The sequence below is a fragment of the Meleagris gallopavo genome, chromosome 2 (genome assembly GCF_905368555.1).
Source record: "Meleagris gallopavo chromosome 2, MGAL_WU_HG_1.1, whole genome shotgun sequence".
Taxonomy (NCBI): Eukaryota; Metazoa; Chordata; class Aves; order Galliformes; family Phasianidae; genus Meleagris; species Meleagris gallopavo.
The window spans coordinates 106,414,630-106,436,995 of NC_139405.1; the positions used below are offsets into that span (position 1 = coordinate 106,414,630).

The following is a 22,366-nucleotide window of genomic DNA, read 5'->3' on the forward strand; positions in this document are numbered from 1 at the left end:
ACCTTTACCAGAGATTTCTCACCAGTTCTATTTCCCGCCTGAGATGGGACGAGTTGTTTGCTTCTCGGTGCGGCTTTGCACAGCTGTGTCCTTGACACTTGTACGTATGTGGGGAGAAAGCTCCGTGGTGGGACATGGCCCTACCTGCAGCAGGGGGGTTGGAACTTGATGATCCCCCAGGTCCCTTCCAACCGGAGCCGTTCTATGACACCCGGCTGTCACAAGGATGATCCCCTGGACACAGCAACACTGTGTGGACATGTAGAGCTCAGAGCATGGTCTCTGCTCCCCTCAAACCTTGTCAGTAGAGACGGGATGGCCACAAAGCCCTTCGTCATCTGATGGCACTTGCTGTAGCTGACACCTCTCCATGCCCTCCCATGACACTGGTCCACCCTGCCATCCCTGAGAGTGACTCACGACCCCAAAACGTGCATTCCTCATTCTGCATATTGTTCATTGGTCCTCTCATAAAACAATCCCAGTGGCATGATTGATGGTTGAAATATAGCAGACTTCTGCTATTTCTCATATACCCTAACTTCGTAGAAAAGGCAGCAATTGCCATGCCAGCATCTCCCATTTAGGGGCAAAGTACATCAAAGATCCTGTGATGGGTATTTAGACAACATGTACAAAGACCATAGATATGTGTCTAAGGCAAAGGCAACCTGCACTGAGTCTCTGCCCAGAGAGATGCTGAGGTCTGTCTACAGGTGGATGGACCACCTGAAGGCTCAGGTCTGAGAAAAACCCAGAGATGTATGGATGCTGTAAAGCTTTTGTTTGGGGAAAAGAACACATGCGGGTCTACCCATTTTCTTCATTTTAGCAGAAGAGAGAAGGCCAAAAAAGAAGTTGGGGTCTTCCAACTTCTCTGCTCTTGAGGCTCCTCATCTTCTGCTCATCTTGAGGTCATCATCTAAGGGCTTGTGGTCTCCTCCTCCTTGGGGTCTTCACCTTCTCCACCTCTCTGGAAGCTCATGGTTTTCTTTTTGGGGCTACCATCTCCTTCTCTCTCAAGGACTGAGGACTTTTCTTGGTCACCTTAAAATACTGAGATGGCTCTGTTGGAAACTTTCTCATTCCAAAGGGCCCAGATTTTGAAACATAAGAACCATACTAGAAAACAAAATGTCACTTTTACTTGAATAATTTTTTTCCCACGAGTCTGATTTGCTGGAAATTTTTTAGAATCACCTGTTGGATTCTGACTATCATGACACAGCATCAGACAGGGGGAGATGACTATTAATGTTGTTCCCTGGATCGTTAGTCCTTTGTATTTGTTGCAGACCTTGAGGTATTACGGAAAAAACAGAAGTCAAGTTGTCTTTGACCAGCTACAGAGATTTGAAGTTTGGATTTGATTTGTTGTTGTTGTTGTCTTTTCCTTGATGTTTTGACTATATATTTCAATGTCTTTTTTTTTTTTTTTTTTTTTTTTTTCAAAACAGGGACCAGAGCAAAGTTTGGTGCTGGATGATGTAGTGATGTAGATACTTTATATACTTTTCCCAATAGCTTTTCAATAATGCTAGATTCAACTGCTCCCTACATGTTTAAGGAGCTGAGAAGACTAAGATTGCTGTGGTTTGGCTATTTTTACCTAGACCAGGTATTATGCAGGGATTATTGATCAGAGTGAAATTACATTTCAGGGCTGCAAATTAAACCAGGCCTCAAGCACAAGTATGGAAAGACCTAGAGTGAACCAGAAGATAGCTCATGGAAAGAGATTTATTAATTTGTGTCTAGTGCTTCTCCAGGCACCCACATCTGTCTGGAAAACATAATTCATGACGTGCAGGAGACCCACACGTCTAAGGTTGTGAGACCTTAGAGCATCTCAGATAGTACTGGGGCATTGTACATGGCCAACTGAATCAAGCTCTATGCCCACACCTTATAGGTAGGATTGATGGGGTGGTTTTAGATTCATCCACCCACTGCCCCATTGCCCCTCATTCACATCTTCTTCACTTTCTTTTTCATGAGTGAGAAGGTTGCTTTGTCTCTCTGCTTACATCCTTCCCCAAGAACAATTCAATTATAAAATACTTTCTGGTCTTTCTTCCAGGATGGGGTTGATGGGGAGCAAAAACCAGCTGATGTCCAATGAGAAATTTACATCAGGAAGCCATCCGAAAAACAGAAGTAGACCTCCTCCTGCCCCACCCAAAGTAAGTCTCCAGCTTTGTGTCCTTATTGAAGTCCTCAGCAGCTCAGATAGTGTCTGGAGTTATGCAGGCAACACCAGTGTGTGCCAGTAGGAGCTGGAGTACTTCTACTGTCTGAAATTTAGTCAACCGATTGGGAAAAGTTCAAAGCACAGGAAAACAAATGTTTACACCTGGCTTATCCCCATCAGCTTCTTAATATGGGGTGAACAGTTCCATCGTCACCTTCTTGCTCTGGATTTTTTCTCTGTAAACTGGATTCCATTTTCTCCTTGTGTTATGGATGTCAATTTTCTGAGTGTGCTTGCAGTGATGGTGCTCTGAAGCACTGTGTTATGCCGAGCATCACTTGGACACTGCTGCCTTCAGCTCTCTGCAATCCAGGCTCATGTTGCTGACTTGCAAACAGCACAAAGATGGGTCAGATTCAAGCTAAGATTCAAAGCTGCCACATTCAAACCACAAAGGAAGCTTTACCATCAGGGAGGACAAGGAGCTTAATTGATAGAGGGTCTGCAGCTGATCTGTGTTGGGCTGAGAATCAGAAATGCTGAGCTCCTGCTGCTCCCTGTGAACTCAAACAGCCCATGTTTGCACGTGCACAGATCAGTCAGCTATTGGCTTCAGATTTTGGTGCCCTAAAATAATAAACTCCACATATAAGCCTAGGAAATCACTTAATCTAGCGGCCTCTCACTGTACGGAGAACATGAAGATGTTTTCTCTCTTCCTGCCCTGCAGCAGTGCAGCACAAGAGAAACTCGGGGTGCAACTAGTATGTGAAAACCATCTCAGGTCTCAAGCTCCCGGAGCAGGGTGGCATAACCTAGGGAGTGAGCTGCCTTCCCTCTCTCCCCGCACTGCTGCTAAGCAGGAAGTCAAAGAGTAACATGGATTGGAAGCAATGCATGTTTTTTAATTCTCTGTCCGTCGTTCACTCCTTTGGCAAATATATAAATATCCCTGGCAGCGGTCAAAGGCTCCCTTCAGTGGGTCTTAGTTTACTAGAGAGTCACTGCCTCTTTTTAAAACATATCCCCAAGCAAAAAATATTCCACAAGCCTTGGGACAATCACAGCAAAGAGCATCCCAGGTTCTCTGCTTCAAATAATACTGCAACAGTTGTTTCTCAGTGGGGCCGTTCACGTCTCATCCTCCATTAATGCAAGACTGGGCATCAGAGCTAGACAGAGCAGGGTCGGAATGAGTGGCTAGGAAGTTACATTTTTATGATTTACAAGGCAGTCAAGGTTTATGCAAGCTGGCAGTCAAGCCATCTACGATACTTCACAGCAAAACATACTAAAACCATCATGACACGTAGGGATCCAGGTGTGGGGGCTGTTGGCTGGCTGCAGTGGGCTCCCACTCATCTCTGAAGCTGAAAGCAGGTCCTTCTGCAAACATGGAAAAGTAATTATGTCTTCTTTTCTTGTTCTGTTTCAATCAAAGGGCAGACAATTTATCAGCCTCTCTCATCTAAACCAAGCCTCTGCACAAGGTAAGATGCTGAGCTCAATTGCTGTTTCCCTTGCCTTCCTGTGGGGCTTTGCAAAGTGGTGGTCCTCCATCAGCAGGTCTTGAGAATGAGCTGTCATGTTACAACCATGTGGTTTTTGTAATTTTAGTGTTGCCAGGAAGGAGTTTATTGGTTCATTTTGAAAGAGTTTAAATCACTACATGTTGATAGCAGCCAGTTTCTCTTACTCATCGAAGAAATTAAGAGAGAAACACACTCCTTCCCTGGCTGAGCAAAGTGAGATCTGAGGCACCAACTGCATGAGATCCATCTGTCTGTAGCACAAGAACCTGTGGATGCGATATCCAGCCGGCTGAAGATTTCAGAGGAAATAGCAGAGAGAGACTACAAAGAGAATGAGAAGAAAGCAAAGTACAAAATAAGGATGCTCAGAGCCCCTGCTCGGAACCTAGTTGTTGGCTTCAACCACCTCTGCAATTATCAGCTGATTGCAGATGGCATTTTGACGATGATTGCCTTTCAGCAGGAAGCCCTCTGCTACCTCTGCCCAGCCTCCAACAGCAGCTTGTAGTTATTTGTGTCAAAGAGATTTTGCAGATTACAGACCAAGAGAGATGATTAGAAGAAGGCAAAAATATATAGGAAGCTTGGACAGAAGCGTTTGGCAAATCACAACATTTTCTCATCTGGATGGAAGAGTAGAAGGGGAGATAGGGCTGAGGAAAGGAAAAAGGGATGATGGATATGATCAGTGTAACAGCAGATCTGGCCTTCATGGTCTTATCATAGAATGGCCTGGGTTGAAAAGGACCACAGTGGTCATCCAGTTCCAACCCCCTGCTATGTGCAGGTCACCAACCAGCAGACCAGGCTGCCCAGAGCCACATCCAGCCTGGCCTTGAATGCCTGCAGGGATGGGGCATCCACAGCCTCCTTGGGCAACCTGGTCCAGTGCCTCACCACCCTCTGTGTGGAAAAGTTCCTCCTAATATCCAGCCTAAACCTCCCCTGTCTCAGTTAAAATCCATTCCCTCTTGTCCTATTACTATCCACCCATGTAAACAATCATTTACAAGTCTTCTACCTCCACAACTGAGCAGACATCACTGTTTTTTCGTGCTTATTTTTTCAGCAAAGTTTTTTTGCTCTGTCTAGAAGCATGACAGAAGTAGTCTTCAGAGACGCCTTTTACTTCTGCTTCATGCCAGAAGGCAGAAGTGGAAAGATGTAAAAAAATGCATTAAGTACCATGATAGACATTTGCAGATGTCAAAAATATTGTTGCTTGTTGGGTATGGTTCCAGTTTTGGAGGAATACTCTCACTGACAATTCAGGAACTTCTTGTTTTTCTCTGTCGGTACCTAAGTTTCCAGAATGATGCTGTGTCTGCCTCTATCCTGTGCAGCAACATGAGCTGATAGGAACCATGTGAGACATTTGAAATATTCTGGTGACAAAGAATTATTCAAGGGAACTGATAAACAAAATGTAATTTCCAGACCATTCAATCATATAACAAAAACTCAAGATCTGAATTATATCCTGTGAGAGCATTTCAAGGTGAAAGTGTTGACTACAGATGCTTGAGAAGTAATATTAATTGAGAAGCAACCTCAACCTTTCCCTCCCTTCCCTTCCCTTCCCTTCCCTTCCCTTCCCTTCCCTTCCCTTCCCTTCCCTTCCCTTCCCTTCCCTTCCCTTCCCTTCCCTTCCCTTCCCTTCCCTTCCCTTCCCTTCCCTTCCCTTCCCTTCCCTTCCCTTCCCTTCCCTTCCCTTCCCTTCCCTTCCCTTCCCTTCCCTTCCCTTCCCTTTTCCCCATTTTTCCTTATGTCCCCCTTCCCTTTCTGTTTCCCTTTCCTTTCATGAAGGCTTTTTTTCTCCTTCTGATCTTGTTGTTGTGCATCTTGTTCCACAACTTCAAGATTTCACACTGCCATCTTAGAAATTATTTATTTTTTGCTAACAAATCCTAATTCCTCCTGTCATTTCTTGACTTAATGGAAGTAGCATGAAGACAGGCAAGAAAAACATAACTCTGAGTTCAGCTGTGGCAGCATTGTGAACCCACTCTTCACTTATTGTGGGTTATTCCATCATGTGAGTCTCTCATTCATTTTACCACAGATCCCTGATCGCTCACAATGCCTCTAAGGTAGGTGTTGGGTCCTCCCTCCACTCTATGAAGTGAGAACGTACCATTAATTCTGCACTTCCAAAACCCTCAGCACATCATAGACCAGGTCTGAGCACACAGATCCATTGCTAGAGCTGCTGCTCTTAGCTTGCATTAGATAGATAAGATGTAGCAGATAGGAAGAGTAACACCCACCCTTGCCCTTTCAGCTGCTCATAGCTGAATGTAAGCACTACTGATGGAAACAACTGATTGTTTTGGATGCTTCTCATCATGCATCATTATAACCTAAGAGTGCACGAAGAATCAGCTTCTCCACAAGAACGTTTCTTCCAATTGAGGAACTGCAACTTCTTCAACCTCAGGGCTTGTTTTTGACTAACCATAGCATGAGCAGTTCTGATTTTCAGAAGGTGAGAGCTGAGTGTGCTCTGGAAATCGAAGTCCTTTGAAGTACTGCAAAATTAGCATCCAAGTTCTTGGTCATTTTTATTGTTCCCTGAAGATGGGTTTGAGCTTGACAAGGATGCTGCCAGGAATTATTGGAAAAATAATAAAAGTGGCTATTATTGGAAAAAAAAAAGAGAGAGATTGCTTCTACTGAAAAGGCTTCTCAGTGAGAAATGAGGAGTTCTTGTACAAAATTCTCATTCTCAATCAAAAGTAAGAGAGGGAAAATAAATAAAAAAAGTTTCCTAATAAAAAAAGTTAGAAGTTACAATCTGATATGATTTTATGAGGAAAGCAGAAATTGCCTGCAAAAACATTCACTGAGTCAAAATGGTGCATGGACGCAGAAGGCAGAAACGTATCTGGCAGAAAACATTCTTTCCCTGCAAACTTACGTTCTGAAGGCACGCTTTCCAAGCAGACCTTGGTGAACCAGCCCATGTCTTGCTGAGCTGGGAAACAAGACCCAATTTTAACAGCATATCTCTTGGTTGAGCCGACGTAGTGTCACAGAATCATGGAATCTTTTTAGTTGGAAGGGACTCTTGAAGGCCATCTGTCCCACTCCCTGCACTGAATGGGGACACCCACAGCTCCATCGGTGCTGACAGCCCCATCCAGCCTGACCTTGGCTGTCTCCAACCCAAGGTCACCCACCACCTCTCTGGGCAACCTGTTCCAGCGCCTCACGACTGTCTTTAACCCTACTGCCAGCACTAAACCAATTCACCATCCTCGGTAAGACACTGGCACAACCATAGCATGGCTCCACCACCATGGGATGCTCGCAAACACCTTCCATTCATGATGGGGCAATGGTGGGAAGCCCGGTTGAATCATTTCCATTAAGCCATCAAACTGGCACTCGGCCTACGCAAACTGAGCTGGTATCTCACTTTCCTGACAGCAGCTCTGAGCCAAGACGCATTTGGCTCGCAATCAAAGCCCTTGTGCTGCTAGCACTATCTGCAAAGCAGTCGCTCCCAGCAGCCCCGACGGCTTCATGACCTAACTCAGTCAAATGGGCCAAGAAAGCCCAAATTATCGCCGCTGTTTCTCAGCAGGGTGACAGACTCAGAGAGGGAAGGAGCTGCTTTCATCATGAGACAGCAAGTCCTGCTGGCTTGGCCAAGGAGAGCGCTTTTCTTCTGGCTCACTTTGGCGTGCAATGTTTCTCAACATGAATGTTGAAAAGGGGATAAGAGGGAGTCACAACATTTTTTCACCATGCAAACCCTTTTTCTTGTCCTCGCAAACTGTATTCCCTTTCTTTCTCGATTTCTCTCTTTTGGGTTGGTTGGTTTTTCTTTTTTTGGTTGTTTACTTTTGGTTTTGTTTATTTGTACTTCCCTTAGTTGCTTAAAGATCAAAACTATTTTTTCTTTCTTTTTTCCTTTTTTTTTTTTAATTATTCGAACATGCAGCTACTCGATACTTAACATTTATTTTTCGAAGGAAAAGCAGAACTGCTGCATGATTTCACTCACAAGAGGAGTGGGATGGTGCACATCGACCAGCCACCTTGTAGCAGGCACATGCCCGGCACCTCTCGTGTTGGAGAAGCTGAGCTAACACTTGCTTTCTCATGGAGGCAGCAAGTGGATGGATGCACTGCTAATGCCAAATGCTCTGAGATCCCTCAAAGGGAAGCTCACAGCCGTGCAAGCTATTTTAAGACTTCAAAGCCTTGCGACCGGCCACGCTTTTCCCCTCATGTAGGAAACAGCACAGCTCTGCTGAAACTTCTCCTGCGCCTCCAAGTTCCTCCTTGCAACTGCTCACAGCTTTGGCTTGCAAAGCTGCATTTCCCTCCTCCCACCCCTCCCACGCTGACCCTCCACATCCCTCATTGCCCGCCAGTCGCCAGCGGGTCCAGCGCCCGAGCTGCCCCAGAGACGTCTTATCTGCTGATGACAAAGGGCCAGTCTGGCTCTCTTGCTGGTGGCATTATTTGAAAAGGTCACACGGAGACAGTGGCTTGACAGTCTGTTTTGAAAAACGCTATGTATAGCCTGTCCATGGCTCTTGGTGCATTCGTTAGGCTGCCTACAAGCTAAAAGGATTCCACGGCAAAGCGTCTTTTTTGTTTTGCTCTTTTTTCTCTTCTTTTTCTTTTTCCTCTTCATTTCTTCTTCTTTTTCCTCTTCTTTTTCCTTTTTTTCTTTTTTCTTTTTCCTTTTATTTTTACTCTTATTTTTCCTTTTCTTTTTATTTTTTCCTTTCTTCTTTTCCTTTCTTCTTTTCCTTTCTTCTTTTCTTTTTCTTTTCTTTTTTTTTCTTTTTCCTCTTCTTTTTCTTTTCTTTTTCCTTTTCCATGTTTTTTTTATCCCACTTTTTTTTTGTTGTTGTTATTTTGCTTATTCCTTATCCTCTTTTCTTTCCCTTTTCTCTTCCCTTTTTCTTTCCCCCTTTTTTTTTTTTTCTACCACGTTTTGGTTCATTGATTGTGTTTGTGCATGAATGCCGATCACCTTCGTAGGTTTTGCTCTGCCCCAAAATAGCTGCTCGTTTCTGCTTCAGCAGCTGCAAGCACACATTAAAGGTCACACAGCCTCTCCACGAGCAGCACCAGCACAACCCGGGATGCAGATGTAGCAGCTCTGCTCCCATATGGAGATCCCCCAGCCCACAGAGCAGCCTCACGCACACATGCAGTGCCATGCACAGTGCAGCGTGTGTGCAACAGAGTGCAGAAATTCATGTGCCCAAAAGATGTGCCTGACCAACACGGATGTAGTTAAAGTAGGGTGTCAGGATAGGGGATGGAGACTCAGTCCTGCTCACAGCCTTGGCCCAAGTGGGTTGCAAGAGAAATGGGAGACGCAGAGCATTGGTTTTGGGGTCTGGAGAGAGGAAATGCTGAAGCAACCACTGCCCTCACGGGAATTGTAGCTGAGCCAAAATGAGCAGTGGATGCTGGAGTTGGAGACAGCAGCATGACTTACACGTGGTGACACATCTGCAAGAAGTGGCATGTAAGAGGGACGGAGAGATGTGGGCTGAGCTGAGAGTGTTTGGAAGGAGAGTCAGATCCTTGCAATGGGCTCCACTAGAAGGAACTGAAATGTCTCCGTATCTTCTCCAGACCAGAGAAAGCCTCCTCTTTTTGAGTCAAAATCCCTGGGCAATGTTGCCACAGCAGATTTCATTTACTGTCAATATAGTACCGAGGCCAAGCACTGGCAGATTATTTGTGACTTTTCTTATTCCACACAAAAACTTTTTCTTGTGGACACGCTGGGTTTTGTGTATGTGGGGATCTGGAGTGCTTTAAAAAGTGAAGCACAGGAAACATGGGTAAAATAGAGTTAGCTCTAAGCAGAGGTTGAGGCTGGCAGGAAAGATGGGCTGGGGGAAATCTTGGCTTTGGGATCATGGAGGGAAGAGGGAAGTGCCCCACTGCACCACTGAGTGTGTGTATCACCCCCCAGTAAAGAGCTGAATTCAATATGCTGCTTTTTCTTGCAGATGACATCATTGTGATTGCACTGTATGACTTTGCTGCTTCAAGTGACCGTGATCTGGAGCTGGTCAAGGGGGAGAAACTTCAGATCCTCTCCAAGTAAGGGATGCTTAAAGTCGAGCACAACCAGGCTGGTAGAGGTGGGGACTTTGGGATCAGACATGAATTTGCCGCCCACCAGAGCTTTGGAGATGTGGAAGGTGACACTATCCTGCTTTCCTGGTGTTACAGGCACTTTGGGGTCAGTTTGTGTCCATGCCTGGCTGCTGCTGGGATCTTCTCCCCTGCCAGTTCAGATGGGTGCAGAAGTTGCATGAGTAACACCACTAATGTAGCCCATCGCGTATTTTGTGCTGATTGTGCTTTTGCAAAGGATGTGGGTTGGGCGTAGTCAGAGGAAAGGACAGAGTTGAGCCAGGGAGATGAATGATTTCATTTCATCTTCTTCTAAAACTCACGAGAGAAGAGGCCAGCTGTAAATCTACCCAACCCATAAAAGGGCAAGAGTGAGTTTTGTTCCCATTTAGCCTTGGAGGGCTGCTCTGTCCTTGGCTATCCCATGAGGTGGCCTCCAGAAGGGACAGAACAGACACGTGGAGCATGGAACCGGTGGTCCCACTGGAGGGGCATGGCTTTTTGTCATGGCTGGTGCTTGAGTAGGACGGCAAAGCTGGTGGCTGGTAGATAAAGGTAGGAGCAGAATGGAGGAGTCTCCATGTCCCTGTGCAAGCGACAAAATCAAGTGATGGTGACCTTGATGTCCCATGTCTCCCTTTTGGTATACAGCAGGGGTTTGGGTCTATGCTTCCTCTACATCAATGGAAAGAAGCTGTCAACTGGAGAAGCCACTGATAGGCCACACACTGTTTTTCTCAGCAACCTTCAACCAAGTGGTGACCCTAGGAGAATGAGAGGGACCTCACAGAGTAACATCTCCCCTAAAGAGCGCTCAGAACCCCATAAACAGTGTTGTCCTCTAATCCTTACCCATTTGTGAAACCTCCTCTGGGCACTGACGCTGCTTCTTCTTGCTTTGCAGCGAGGGGGACTGGTGGCTGGCTAAATCCCTCAGAAGTGGGAAGAAAGGCTATATCCCCAGCAACTTCGTTGCACTAGTAGACAGCCTGGAACAAGAAAAGTAAGTGCATAAACTGGTGAGGGGTGAAGGTTGATGCAGGACTTTCCTTCCCAAAACAGCATCCTGACGCTAGCTGTTGCTTTAGCCCAGATGTAGGCTTCCCTGCAAAGAAAGATTTGATCCAATAGGGTTTCTGTATCAAAGCAGAAGAAGGAGAGTTTTTTTCCCCATATTTTATCCTCCCTGATGGTATTCTGTTACAGAGGATTAGCCCCAGTAATCCCCCTTGGGATCCACCTTGGCAATTGCCTCTTAGAGAGAGCCAGCCATTACTGAGTTCAGCATGCAGAAATGGGATCAAGGCATAGATGCTCTTTGTATCCAAGGGATATGTTTTAATAGCAGTTAGCACCTCCAGCCCATGTATCTGCTTCACACTTGGTCTTTCAGGGCTCACTGGTTTGCCAGGTGAGCTGTAGGTCCCTGCTCTGGCTGGGCTTGTATATAGCAACACTGGAACAAACTCTGCTCTCTGCTTTGCTTGAACAGGCAGTGAAGCAAGCCCAAAGTGACAGAAATATGCTGTTTATATACCAAAAACATCTCATTACTGCCACTTTCCAGCAAATGAAACTCTATTCACTGATAAAAATAACCCTCCGTTTCAGAGTGTAATAGTAAAAAAACGAACCAACTGGAAAGAATGTCCTTTTTTTTTTATTCTGAGCTTTTCCTTTTCCAAAATGGTTTTACCTTTTCTATCTCCCAGGTGGTTTTTTAAAACTCTGAGCAGAAAAGATGCTGAACGGCTACTGTTGTCTTCTGGTAACAAAATTGGCTCCTTCCTTGTTCGAGAGAGTGAGACCAGCACAGGTGAGATCCACAGAGCAACTGCTGGGCATGGGCACAACTTGGAGGACCTTCCAGACTTGAGTTGTGTGGCTCAGCAGTGCCAGTGTTGGAGTTTGCTGTGGGACAGAACCACACTCTCCAGGCTCAGCAGGGCTGCATTAGATGTCCTCATGATGCTCCTCATATAGATCAGGCTGTGGTGAGGGTGGTTCCTATCACCACAGCTCGTGGCAGAGATGCAGGAACAGAGATAAGCAGCAAAGACTTTCCAAAACAATGCTTTAGAGGCTTTTCTTTTTTTAATTTTTTTTTTCTGCCTTTTCTCCCTAAGGAAATATTTCTCTCTTGTTTTGCTTTTCCCTTTTATTCATTTATTTATTTTATTATTTTTTAAATGGTGATTCTTCTACACACCGCTGGGGAAAGATCTCTGCACCTCTTAGGCAGTGGATATTATTGTTAACTAATACTTAACACAGGGAGGTGGTGGGTTCACCATCCCTGGAGGTGTTCCATATCTGTGGAGATGTGGCACTGAGGGTTCTCGTTAGTGGGCATGGTGGGGCTGGGCTGGAGTTGGACTGGATGACCTTAGAGGTCTTTTCCAACCTGAATGGTTCTATGATTCAATGGGGCTTGATCTGGTTGCCTAAACGTGGACATCTCAGAGCCATCCAGATGCTCCATAAAATATAGTTTTGCAACATACCTGCCAGGCCCATAACATCTCACAGGTATGTGATACCCATGTATAGGGGACTAAACAGCCCTTGGTATGATCTGAAGCAGAATCCTTTGTACCTTCGGTGCTTTTCCCATGTGCTGGCATCCAGCACAGAATGTGGACCTATCTGCATGTAAACCCAGGTTTGTGCTGGGATGTGATGCAGGACTGTAGGACAAGGAAAGTCCTTGTGGTTGAGCGGCAGTAACCCCTTTTGGCCATCCTAATTATCACTAGGGAAGATGAGACTCTTGCCATCCACATGACTCCATGTAATATTTTAAATGTTCTGCTCTCATTGAGAGAAGAGAGAACAGGTGCTTTCCAACTCTTATGCTTTGCATTTATACACTTCTCCCAGGGGAGCAGGAACCAACCACAGTGAATGACAGGGAAAGCTCCATGGCACTCACTCCAGCACACCAAACTCTGGCTTTGGGTGAAATGTAATCATTAGCTCTAATGACAGGATAAGGATTAGTCAGGTAGTAGGGGGGTGATATGTTGGCCCGGAGGATGCCTGGAGCCCCTGTCATTGCTGCATGCTGCGCATCACTGCTCTGAAAGATATAGGAGGTTTGGAAGGTCTGTCGGGTCTAGAGAGCAGGTCCTGCAGGAGACCAGACACTTGGGGTGCAACCATACTAACAAATAGATCTCTGCTGGTTTGCAGTCTCCAGGCACACATACGCACATGTTAGTCATTAATTCCTGCTCTCACTTCTGCAGGGCTGTGTCTCGTCACTGCAGATGGGTTCACACCATGTTTGGCTCCTTCCTTTTGCAGACCTTGCTCTGCAGAAACCCCTACATGCCCTAAGCCATGTCCATGCATGCTACTTGCTCTTGGATTCATGCCCTATAAGCCCAACTTTGCTGAGCTGTAGCCTGGCCTGTGGATTGTTTCAGTCACTGTGAAATTAAAATAACCAGCAGCCACAGCAACAATAATAGAAGCAATAATAATAACAATGACAATAATAATATTGCATTCTAGCCAAACTTATGCTAAGCACTGCGGACACAAGCCCTATGGCATCACCTCTCTGCACCCAACAAGAACCATACATGTCTCTCTGGGAAAGACACTCTTAGTTGTGTAGTTGTAGCCTTTAATCAACAAGACATGGGTTGTGAAAAATGAGCCATTCTTTGGCCCTCTGCTGGAATGTTTTGTTGCACAGTTGAGGATGCAGGGCAGGGCATCCTGCAGGGCTCCATAATGCTCAAGCGGTGCGCTTCCAGTCTTGTGTTCCCTTGATCTGCATATAAACCAGAGGGTCTTCCATGAAGATTATGTGACTGTATTTCATAGTTTGGAACAGAATTCATCCCAAAGCAGCTGCTTGCTCGTGGAAAACTCATATATTCTCTCAGATCCTGCTTGTCGAGGCTCATAATCAACAGCAATAGAGTAAATGTCCACAGAAGTTATTTTCTATTGTTACTTTTTAAAAATTATCAGCATAAGGAATGTTTCCAGATGTAGTGCAGGAAACTGCAGTGAGAAGTGGTGTTGTGATGGAGAAACACCAGCCAGGCAGCATTACATACTGGCAAACTTTCCCCTCATGTGGAGGATTAAAGTTTCACAGTCAGCATGGAATGCCCCACTTCTGCTTATGATCCTGTATGACAGATACATGCTTTTTAACATATATAGCCTTGCCTTTTCAGATGTTAAAAAAACAGCCTATCAACCCGGTTGATGTATTGGACTCTTAACAGCCCAGCAGGCTTGTAACAGCTTTCTCCAGAAATACGATCCAGACAAAGGGGGAAAAAAAGTAATGTTAAGCTGTATTGAAATTTACCCTGTTCTGGTTGTTTTGGTTTCTTTCTGTGAGAAAAAAAAAATAATTATATATATATATATATATATATAAATCCACGGGTTGGATTATAACCCCATTATAAGGAGAAAACAGATCAGTGTGGGATTGGGCCATGGGCTGTAGGGAAAGACCTTGGAGATCTTGGATAACACTGAGAAGGGACACATTGACCTTATTTCTCCCACGAACCAATATTCTAGTTGTTCTGATGGGTTGTTTCTACAAACTGGCAGGTCTGCAGTCACTTGCTTTGTCCGGATAAGGTGGTATGGTTGAGAGAACTCAGACGAAAAAGGGAAGCTGTGGAAAGACTATGATGACCTAAAAAGATGTGTTTTTGATGACCGTGTGGTTTCCACAGGGCCTTTGGTCACCACACAGACAAGTCTTACCCAACCAATCCTCAACTGGCCCGGTCAAACTCTGGTGAAACTTCACCCTCTTCACATGCCTTGAATCACAGAATCACAGAATAACCAAGGTTGGAAAAGACCTACAAGATCATCCAGTCCAACCATCCACCTATCACCAATAGTACTCACTAAGCCATGACCCTCAACACAAAATCCAAACGCAAAAAAGATGGAAAGATGGAAATTAGCAGTTTTGGAGCCCGATGAGAAGGAATCAGCAAGGGCAGGGAGAAGTGCCTACTGCTGCAGACAGCTGAGAAAAGAGAGGGTTGCTGGTCCCTGAGTTGCTGCTTGTCCTCACAGTTTTTTCTCTTGCTTGACCTCCAGGTGCCTATTCCTTGTCCGTGAGAGACAGTGATTCTGCTCATGGGGACATCATCAAACACTACAGGATCCGCTCCTTAGATGGTGGAGGTTATTACATCTCCCCAAGGATGACTTTTGCCACCCTGCCAGAGCTAATCCATCATTACAGCCGTAAGTTGCTTTCCTTCCCTACTGATTTCCAGCAGGAGGTGGGCAGAGGGAGGGTGGACTTGCTAGCCACCACCATTACTCCATCCACTCTCATAAGTAAGATACTCTCCTCCAAACTGGACTTCCATGCCCTGTCTTTTGTCCTTGGGCAATGTGAGGCTGAGCTCCGTCTACCACCTTGTAACTGGGAAGTCACCAAGAGAATGGAGAACTGAAGGGAAGGTTTGGGACTTACTAAAGAGAATACTCTCCTTTGTGACTCTTTTTGAGCCTCTTCCTTTCATTGGATCCATTTTGGCTGTGCTGATCCCTGTGGCTGAAACAATGTGGGCTTATGGAATTGTGCCATGAGCTGGCTTTTTCCTCTTCAAGGAGGAGCAGGTTAGTTCTGGGGCTGAAAGTTTGCTGTCAAACTGTCCACTGAACTGTCTTATGGTTTTTGCTCACACAGAGAGGGGAGATGGTCTGTGCCAGAGGCTCATAGCTCCCTGCACATCCCTGGCTCCCCAGAGGCCCTGGGCACAGGATGAATGGGAGATCCCACGGGAGTCTCTGAAACTTGTGAAGAAGCTTGGCAGTGGGCAGTTTGGGGAAGTGTGGATGGGTAAGTACAGTGACTCCATTCCAAGGAAGAAATGTATAAACAGAGGAGACAGAAAACCCTCTTTCCTCAAGACAGGACTGGTCTGGGCATAGGGATCCTAAAGTATGAACAGGTACTTAGTGGGTACACCTGCTGCAGTAGATGCTGTTCTCCTGGGAAGGACCAGACAGGTTGTACTTGCATGGGCTTCATAGGGTAGATGTGACTGATGTGCCTCTCCAATCTCCTCCTATACCTGCTGGTTGCTCAGAGCCTACTGGTCTGAGATTACCACTCCCTTTTGCTGGGAGGTTGAAAGCTATTACTGTGGTTTTCTGCTCCCTGCTCCACATGCTCTTCTCCTTCTTACGTGGCCCAACAGAGCCTGCAGAGAGGCCAGAATTCCTCAGTGCATCGTTATCTCCCTGCAGGCTACTACAAGAACAACTTCAAGGTGGCTGTGAAGACCATGAAGGAGGGCAGCATGGATCCCAACGCTTTCTTGGCAGAAGCAAACTTGATGAAGAAGCTCCAGCATAATAAGCTGGTCCGGCTCTATGCTGTAGTCACAAAGCAGCCAATTTACATCGTGACAGAGTACATGGCCAATGGTAAGGAGCCTTACCAAATGCTTTTGTTGAGTTTCTTGCAAAATCAGGTCAATGAGCTGACTGGTACTCCCATGTGTAATGGGTGGACATTGTACCAAACTGACAAGAAAAGCAATAAGTGACCTAGGAGCCTGTTTCTGGAAAACGAAGGGATTCTCTGAGTGATTAAATACATGGTCACATATTTCATAAGCCACTTCACAAAATGGTGGCACTCCATTTGAAGATTATCTCAAGCTCTGATCTCCCCCATTCCTACTGGAAGTGCAGAAGTTTGTTCTCCTCGTGGTGAAATTGTTTTTTTGCCCCTCTTGACCATGAGGCATTGAGTGAAGAATGTCCAGCACTTTACAGAGGTGTGTGCAGGGAAGAACTTGGCTGCTTTTCAGAACACTTTCAGAAGGTGCTGCGGGGGACACCCACTGCCTTCCCTTGGATTCTCTCCAGGATGTGGACAGATTTGTTGCCTGTTCAGAGAAGCACCAGAGAAAGCAAATGCACAGACATATTCAGAAGATTCACCGCAGTCTCTTCTCTTTTGCAGGGTGCTTGCTGGATTATTTGAAGTCAGAGGAAGGAAGCCAACTGAATCTCCCCAAACTCATTGATATGTCTGCTCAGGTTAGTGATCAGCCATTGGTAATGAACTGGAGGCCATCATTTCTTTTTGTCCCTTGCAAGTTCAAAGTAAGTCTGTGCCAGAATCAAGTGTCACAGAGGAAAACAGCACCTCCTGGTATGCTGTCAGAGGGTTCCTCTCTCAGCCCTCATCTTAATGTGCATGTCACATCAGCAATGCTCTGCTGGCCTTTGGGCAGCCTCAGAGGAACTTAATGCAATGCTAGAGGACTTCTTCTTCTTTTTTCTTTTTTTTTTTTTTTTGCTTATTTTTTATTGTTATAGTTTTACCTGTTTGTTTTTGGTTTGTTTTATTTTTATGGCTTACTGAGCAGGAAGAAGGTTTTTTTCTCTTATGACAAAAAGGAAAAGAAAACTCAACAAAGAGAGTTTCACTGTAGAGATGTGCTGGTTTTCCTCAATTCTTCCCTCCTGATGATGGGGCATAAAAGATGTTCTGCCCCGCAAAACTGCCAATACCATTCCTTATGAGAACTACTTTTTGCCTTTGTAGGGTTTTGTTCTTTTAAGTTTTGTCGTTTTAACCCATCTGCAACCCCCTTATTTAGTATTTTTCCCTCAATTTCTTCCTTCCTTCTCTCATTCACTTTTCCCTTCCCCACTTGTCTCCTTTCCTTTTTTCATTCTTTTATTTGATCTCTTGAAATATATTGCCTGTGGTTTGTTTCAAACATCTGACAATAAGCATAATGATCCAAATCCATTGCTATCAGATAACCATTGGATTTAAGAGGAGATTTACACCTCAGAACATGGCTCAATGAATTTCTGTGGAAGAGGAGAGCAATACTGAACGTGTAGAATGATAGAGAATTGCTGGATTCAGCCAGCACCTATACAACCAGCACCAGGGTTGTATAGGTCTGACAGCACAGAGTTTGCAGGAGACCTTGAGAGAGACCTTTTCCAGTGCAGCTTCCAGAGTTGAGCACCTAAACATCTCTCTGAGCTCAGGGTTTGAGCCCTGAATGTCACCTGGTGGTCTGAGCTGCCCAGAAACCCGTTCACTGCAGTGGAGAAGGCTGAAGAGTCCCCATATAGTTGGCACTGACACTGGGGTTCAGCAAGTGCATGTGGATGTCCCCTCTCCGTGGGCACCTGGAAGCACCTTTCTGGGAATCCCTCCATACTCTTTGCAGGATCCTGAACTGCCCCTGGCTTCCAGGACAAAAACCCACACATCTGAGCAATGCGATGCCCCACAAGAGCCGCCTGAAGTGCATGAGAAGGATTCTGCTCATCCTTCATGCTGTGGGTGTCAATTCAAAGATTTCATCATCCCCTTCCCTCCTCGGCTGGCTTCAGACACTCAGTATCTCTGAGATGACGAGGAGGAGGAAGAAGGCAGTCTCTTGAGATATTTTGCTATCTACGACTGTCTGTGGTATTGGGATGACCCAACAGGCATCCAGCCCCATCAAACGTAATTTTGGATCCACTAGCATCCGTTGGGGCTAAAATTAGAAAGTACTGGGCTGATGCACTTGATCCTGTGGTCACTCTTCAGAATGAAAGCTCGAAAGATCTCTGGGCCAGAACGAGCCTATCACTGGGTCCTATCTCATTAGGTCAGAAGAGGAAATGACATCAATTCTTCCATTTTCCACTACAGAAGGCAGCACATGCACAGAAAGGGTTCTGATACAAGTTAGAAACGCAGCATTGGAAAGTATGTGTTAGTATCCTGTTTGAAACCACATGTAAGTTGAGATGCTGATGTGAATCTGTATGGGGTGGAAAATTGCTCTGCCATCACCCACAGGCGTTTAAAAGCTTTAATAGGTGCTAACCATTATTAGCAGTGCTGCGTGCATCCATTCATCCTGAAAAACGCCTGGCCCAAATCTGGAGTTGGCTGATACAGTAGTTTTGGAATCCCACATACCACACCACCCAGCACTCAGCGGTAAAAGATCACTGCCCTCATTTATAGGGGTTCATCACACACCAGATATGTCCCCAGGGCTGCTCCAATGAGCTAAACACTGAAGGACGACCTCAGGTGCAAGAACCTCACAAAGTATGGAAGTGACTGAAGAAGGCAATTTGTTCTCAGGACAAGGGATCTGCATCGGGACATACCCTGTATGTCAGACATATTACAATGCGTATCTGGGTTTTCTGCTCTATTGCATCCCATAGAAATCTGAGGGCAGCTACATTGTGTCCTTGATTCCTATTCTGGGTCCAATCCAAGGGATGAAAACATGAGTCTCATCTATTGTATTATAATAACATATTATTAACATATAATAATATATTATATAATATGACATGTATAATAACGTGTATTTTAGAAGACTCTCCAATGATCTGCAACCCACTCTAAAGCAGATCTGCTTAGGAGAGCAGAGGAGGTTGCTGAAGAGCCTTTGATTCTCCTGGATCTGGACTTTAGTACTGTGACTGAGAGACAGACAAGCTCTCTGAGTGTGGTGTTTTTTTTTTGTTTGTTTGTTTTTTTAATTCTTCTTTTTCAATTCAGTTATTTAATCTGTAGTATTGATGATTAAAATCCCAACTAGAAGGGATAGTCTTGTGGCAGAAATTGGGAATCCAGTGATGTGATGGCTTCAGATCAGATTCAACTTTCTGCAGCTCACTACAGACACGAGTCACAGCCACAGCTTCTGAGCAAAACAGAGAGTGATGCTTCTGCTCTGCTTGACTTGGCTGTTCAAAGCTTTGAGAGACTGGCTGAATGCTGGTAGAGCTGCACATATGCATAGATATGTGGGTAACATCTGTGTGTGTGCAGATGTTTCTGTCTACCTGTTTATCTACCTGTCTATGGATCTATCTGATCATCCACTTATCCATCCATCCATCCATCCATCCATCCATCCATCCATCCATCCATCCATCCATCCATCCAAGAATGTAATCCCATGCACATGGAGGCATTTGGGCAACCCTACATACAAGTTGTGCGTCTATAAAGGTGGGCGAGATGCAGCCATGCTAAGAAGTGGTCCGTGGGAAGGTGACAGCTGAAGATGGGCTCTATTCTCCTTCCCTAGGTGGCAGAGGGAATGGCATACATTGAGAGAATGAACTCCATCCACCGTGACTTGAGAGCTGCCAACATCCTTGTCTCAGAGACACTCTGCTGCAAAATTGCTGATTTTGGCTTGGCCAGGATCATCGAGGATGAATACTTGGCACAAGAAGGTGGGTGTCATTCCTGCATTGCCTCACTCTCTAATTTCCCTTACCTCCAGCCCTCTTACCTTGTAGACATGCCAAGACACGGGGCATCCAAAGGCTGGGCTGGGACCAGAGTCCCCATTTCTGCCCTTGTATTACCCAGGCAGCAGGCACAGAAAGCACCAGACTCCCAGGAGAGGCAGCAGCACTTGGGAACATAAATAAACAAATGAGGTTTGCAGGTGGAAATGGGGAAAAAGGCCTTTGGGTACTGTTTGGAGGAGTGCTGCTGAATCTCAGGTTGCATTCTGATCTCCACTAATGAAGCCTGCTGCCTGTACCTGCATGTGAACAGTGAGTCAGCCCAAAGGGGAGGAAATGGCAATGTAATTTGGTCACTGCACCGCAGGACTGCAGAGGGGAGCCATGAACCTGGACACAGGGAAGCTGACAGATGTCCCAAGCAAGCAAAACCCAGAGCAAATCAGGTCCCTGTGCATCAGGACGTGTGTGTATTTCTGACCACAGACAGGTCAGAAAATCATTAAAGCTGGAACAGCTTTGATTCTACTGGGGAAAGACCAAATTGATGCAAACTGTTGTCAGGTAGAAATAACCTTTTAATGAAAGCAACTATTACCTTCCTCTGGCTGCATCTTCATAACCTTCAGTAAGTCACACTGCAGCTCCCCAGTGCAGGCAACAGCATGCAAAACCCAGGGCTCATGCCTTGCCATGCCCATGGGCACTTTCACATCCTTATTCCCCTTTGCTTCCACTGAGCAGGAGCCAAATTCCCGATCAAATGGACGGCACCAGAAGCCATTAACTTTGGAGTTTTCACCATCAAGTCTGACGTGTGGTCTTTTGGGATCCTCTTAACTGAAATCATAACCTACGGCAGGATCCCTTATCCAGGTATGGTGAGTAGGGGATGAGCATACATCAGCTTCAAACGATTTAGTGATGGCTTCAAAGCATCTATTGATTGCTTCAGAGCATGTACTGATGGCTTCAGTGCATCTAGTGATGGCTTTAAAGTATCTACTGGTGCCTTTAAAGAACCTAGTGGTGTCTTCAAAGCATCTACTGAGGGCTTCAAGGAATCTAGGGATGGCTTCAAAGCATCTAATGAGGGCTTCAGGTGCTTTATGCCTGCAGACAGTGCAGATGGGTACTTCCAATCCAGCCAAAGCATGCAGAAAGGAGTTGGGGGTGGGGTGATTGGATGGATGAGGGACTGCAGACGGGGGTGATGCTCAAATGTAGCCCAGCATCGGGTCTTCCCTTGTCCCCGCATCCCCACAGTGCTGAATAACCCATGCTGGGCTGTCTTCTTCTCTAGGGATGACCAACCCTGAGGTGATTCGCAACCTGGAGCAGGGTTACCGTATGCCCTGCCCGGATCTGTGTCCAGCTGAGCTCTACAGCATCATCCTGAGATGCTGGCGAAACAAACCCGAGGAGCGCCCGACTTTTGAGTACCTGCAGTCTGTCCTTGAGGACTTTTACACGGCCACAGAGAAGCAGTATGAGGCAGAGCCTCAGCCATAAGCCACCGGCACCTGGGGACAGAGGAAAGCCACCATCCTGCACAGGTTGGTGATGGCTCTTGTCAGGATCTCCCTTTCTCCTGTGTGCTGCCACGATGGATTTGGGGGATGGGGAGAAAGGAAGGACGTGAGGGAAGTGGATGGTGTCACAGCTCCCCAGCTTCCCCCAGGAAGAGGGGAACACTGCCTGGAGGGTGGCATGGGGCTGCATGCAATGCCACTGTCCCCTCCACACCACAGGGAGGTGTCCTCTCTGCACCTCCTGGGCCCTCATCAGGCTTCCGAGCTCTGGAGTCATCCCTGCCTGAGGTGCCAACCCTGAATCCTTAATAAAGAACCGGAGAGACCATTTTCCATTATTTTATTCCTCCGTCAGGATGGCAGCGTGCTCCTGCATTTCCCATTCCCATTTCCCAGCTCCCTGAGAGGAGGTTGTGCTCTGCTCCCAGGTAACAGCAATAGGATGAGAGGCGATGGCCAGGGGAGGGTCAGGTTGGACGTTATGAAACATTTCTTCTCCAAAAGAGTGGTGATGTAGTGGGCCAGGGAGGTGGTGGGGTCACCGTCCCTGGGGGAGTTCCAGAAAAGGATGGATGTAGCACTGAGGGACACGGTCTAGAGTAGGCACAGGCATTGGTTGATGGTTGGTTTGGGTGATCTGATTGATCTTTCCAACCTCGATGATTCCGATTCATCCTCCCAGCCCGAGGAGGAGAAGAGGAGAGGTTCGTGGTGTGGCCACCAGA

The 22,366-nt window shown here is 46.0% G+C and overlaps 1 protein-coding gene across 1 annotated transcript in view; it reads left to right on the forward strand.

Moving 5' to 3' along the window:
• The window catches only part of BLK (BLK proto-oncogene, Src family tyrosine kinase), a 34,488-nt gene extending 12,519 nt beyond the window's left edge, over window positions 1-21,969 (forward strand). Inside the window, exons 2-13 of the mRNA XM_085218322.1 lie at window positions 2,081-2,183; window positions 3,633-3,681; window positions 9,714-9,807; window positions 10,748-10,846; window positions 11,556-11,659; window positions 14,938-15,087; window positions 15,539-15,691; window positions 16,102-16,281; window positions 16,826-16,902; window positions 19,941-20,091; window positions 20,854-20,985; window positions 21,413-21,969. Of these exons, the coding sequence (XP_085074448.1) occupies window positions 2,082-2,183; window positions 3,633-3,681; window positions 9,714-9,807; window positions 10,748-10,846; window positions 11,556-11,659; window positions 14,938-15,087; window positions 15,539-15,691; window positions 16,102-16,281; window positions 16,826-16,902; window positions 19,941-20,091; window positions 20,854-20,985; window positions 21,413-21,621 (1,500 nt within the window). The 5' untranslated portion in view covers window position 2,081 and the 3' untranslated portion in view covers window positions 21,622-21,969. The remainder of the gene's footprint in view (window positions 1-2,080; window positions 2,184-3,632; window positions 3,682-9,713; window positions 9,808-10,747; window positions 10,847-11,555; window positions 11,660-14,937; window positions 15,088-15,538; window positions 15,692-16,101; window positions 16,282-16,825; window positions 16,903-19,940; window positions 20,092-20,853; window positions 20,986-21,412) is intronic.
• Window positions 21,970-22,366: the final 397 nt, after the last annotated feature.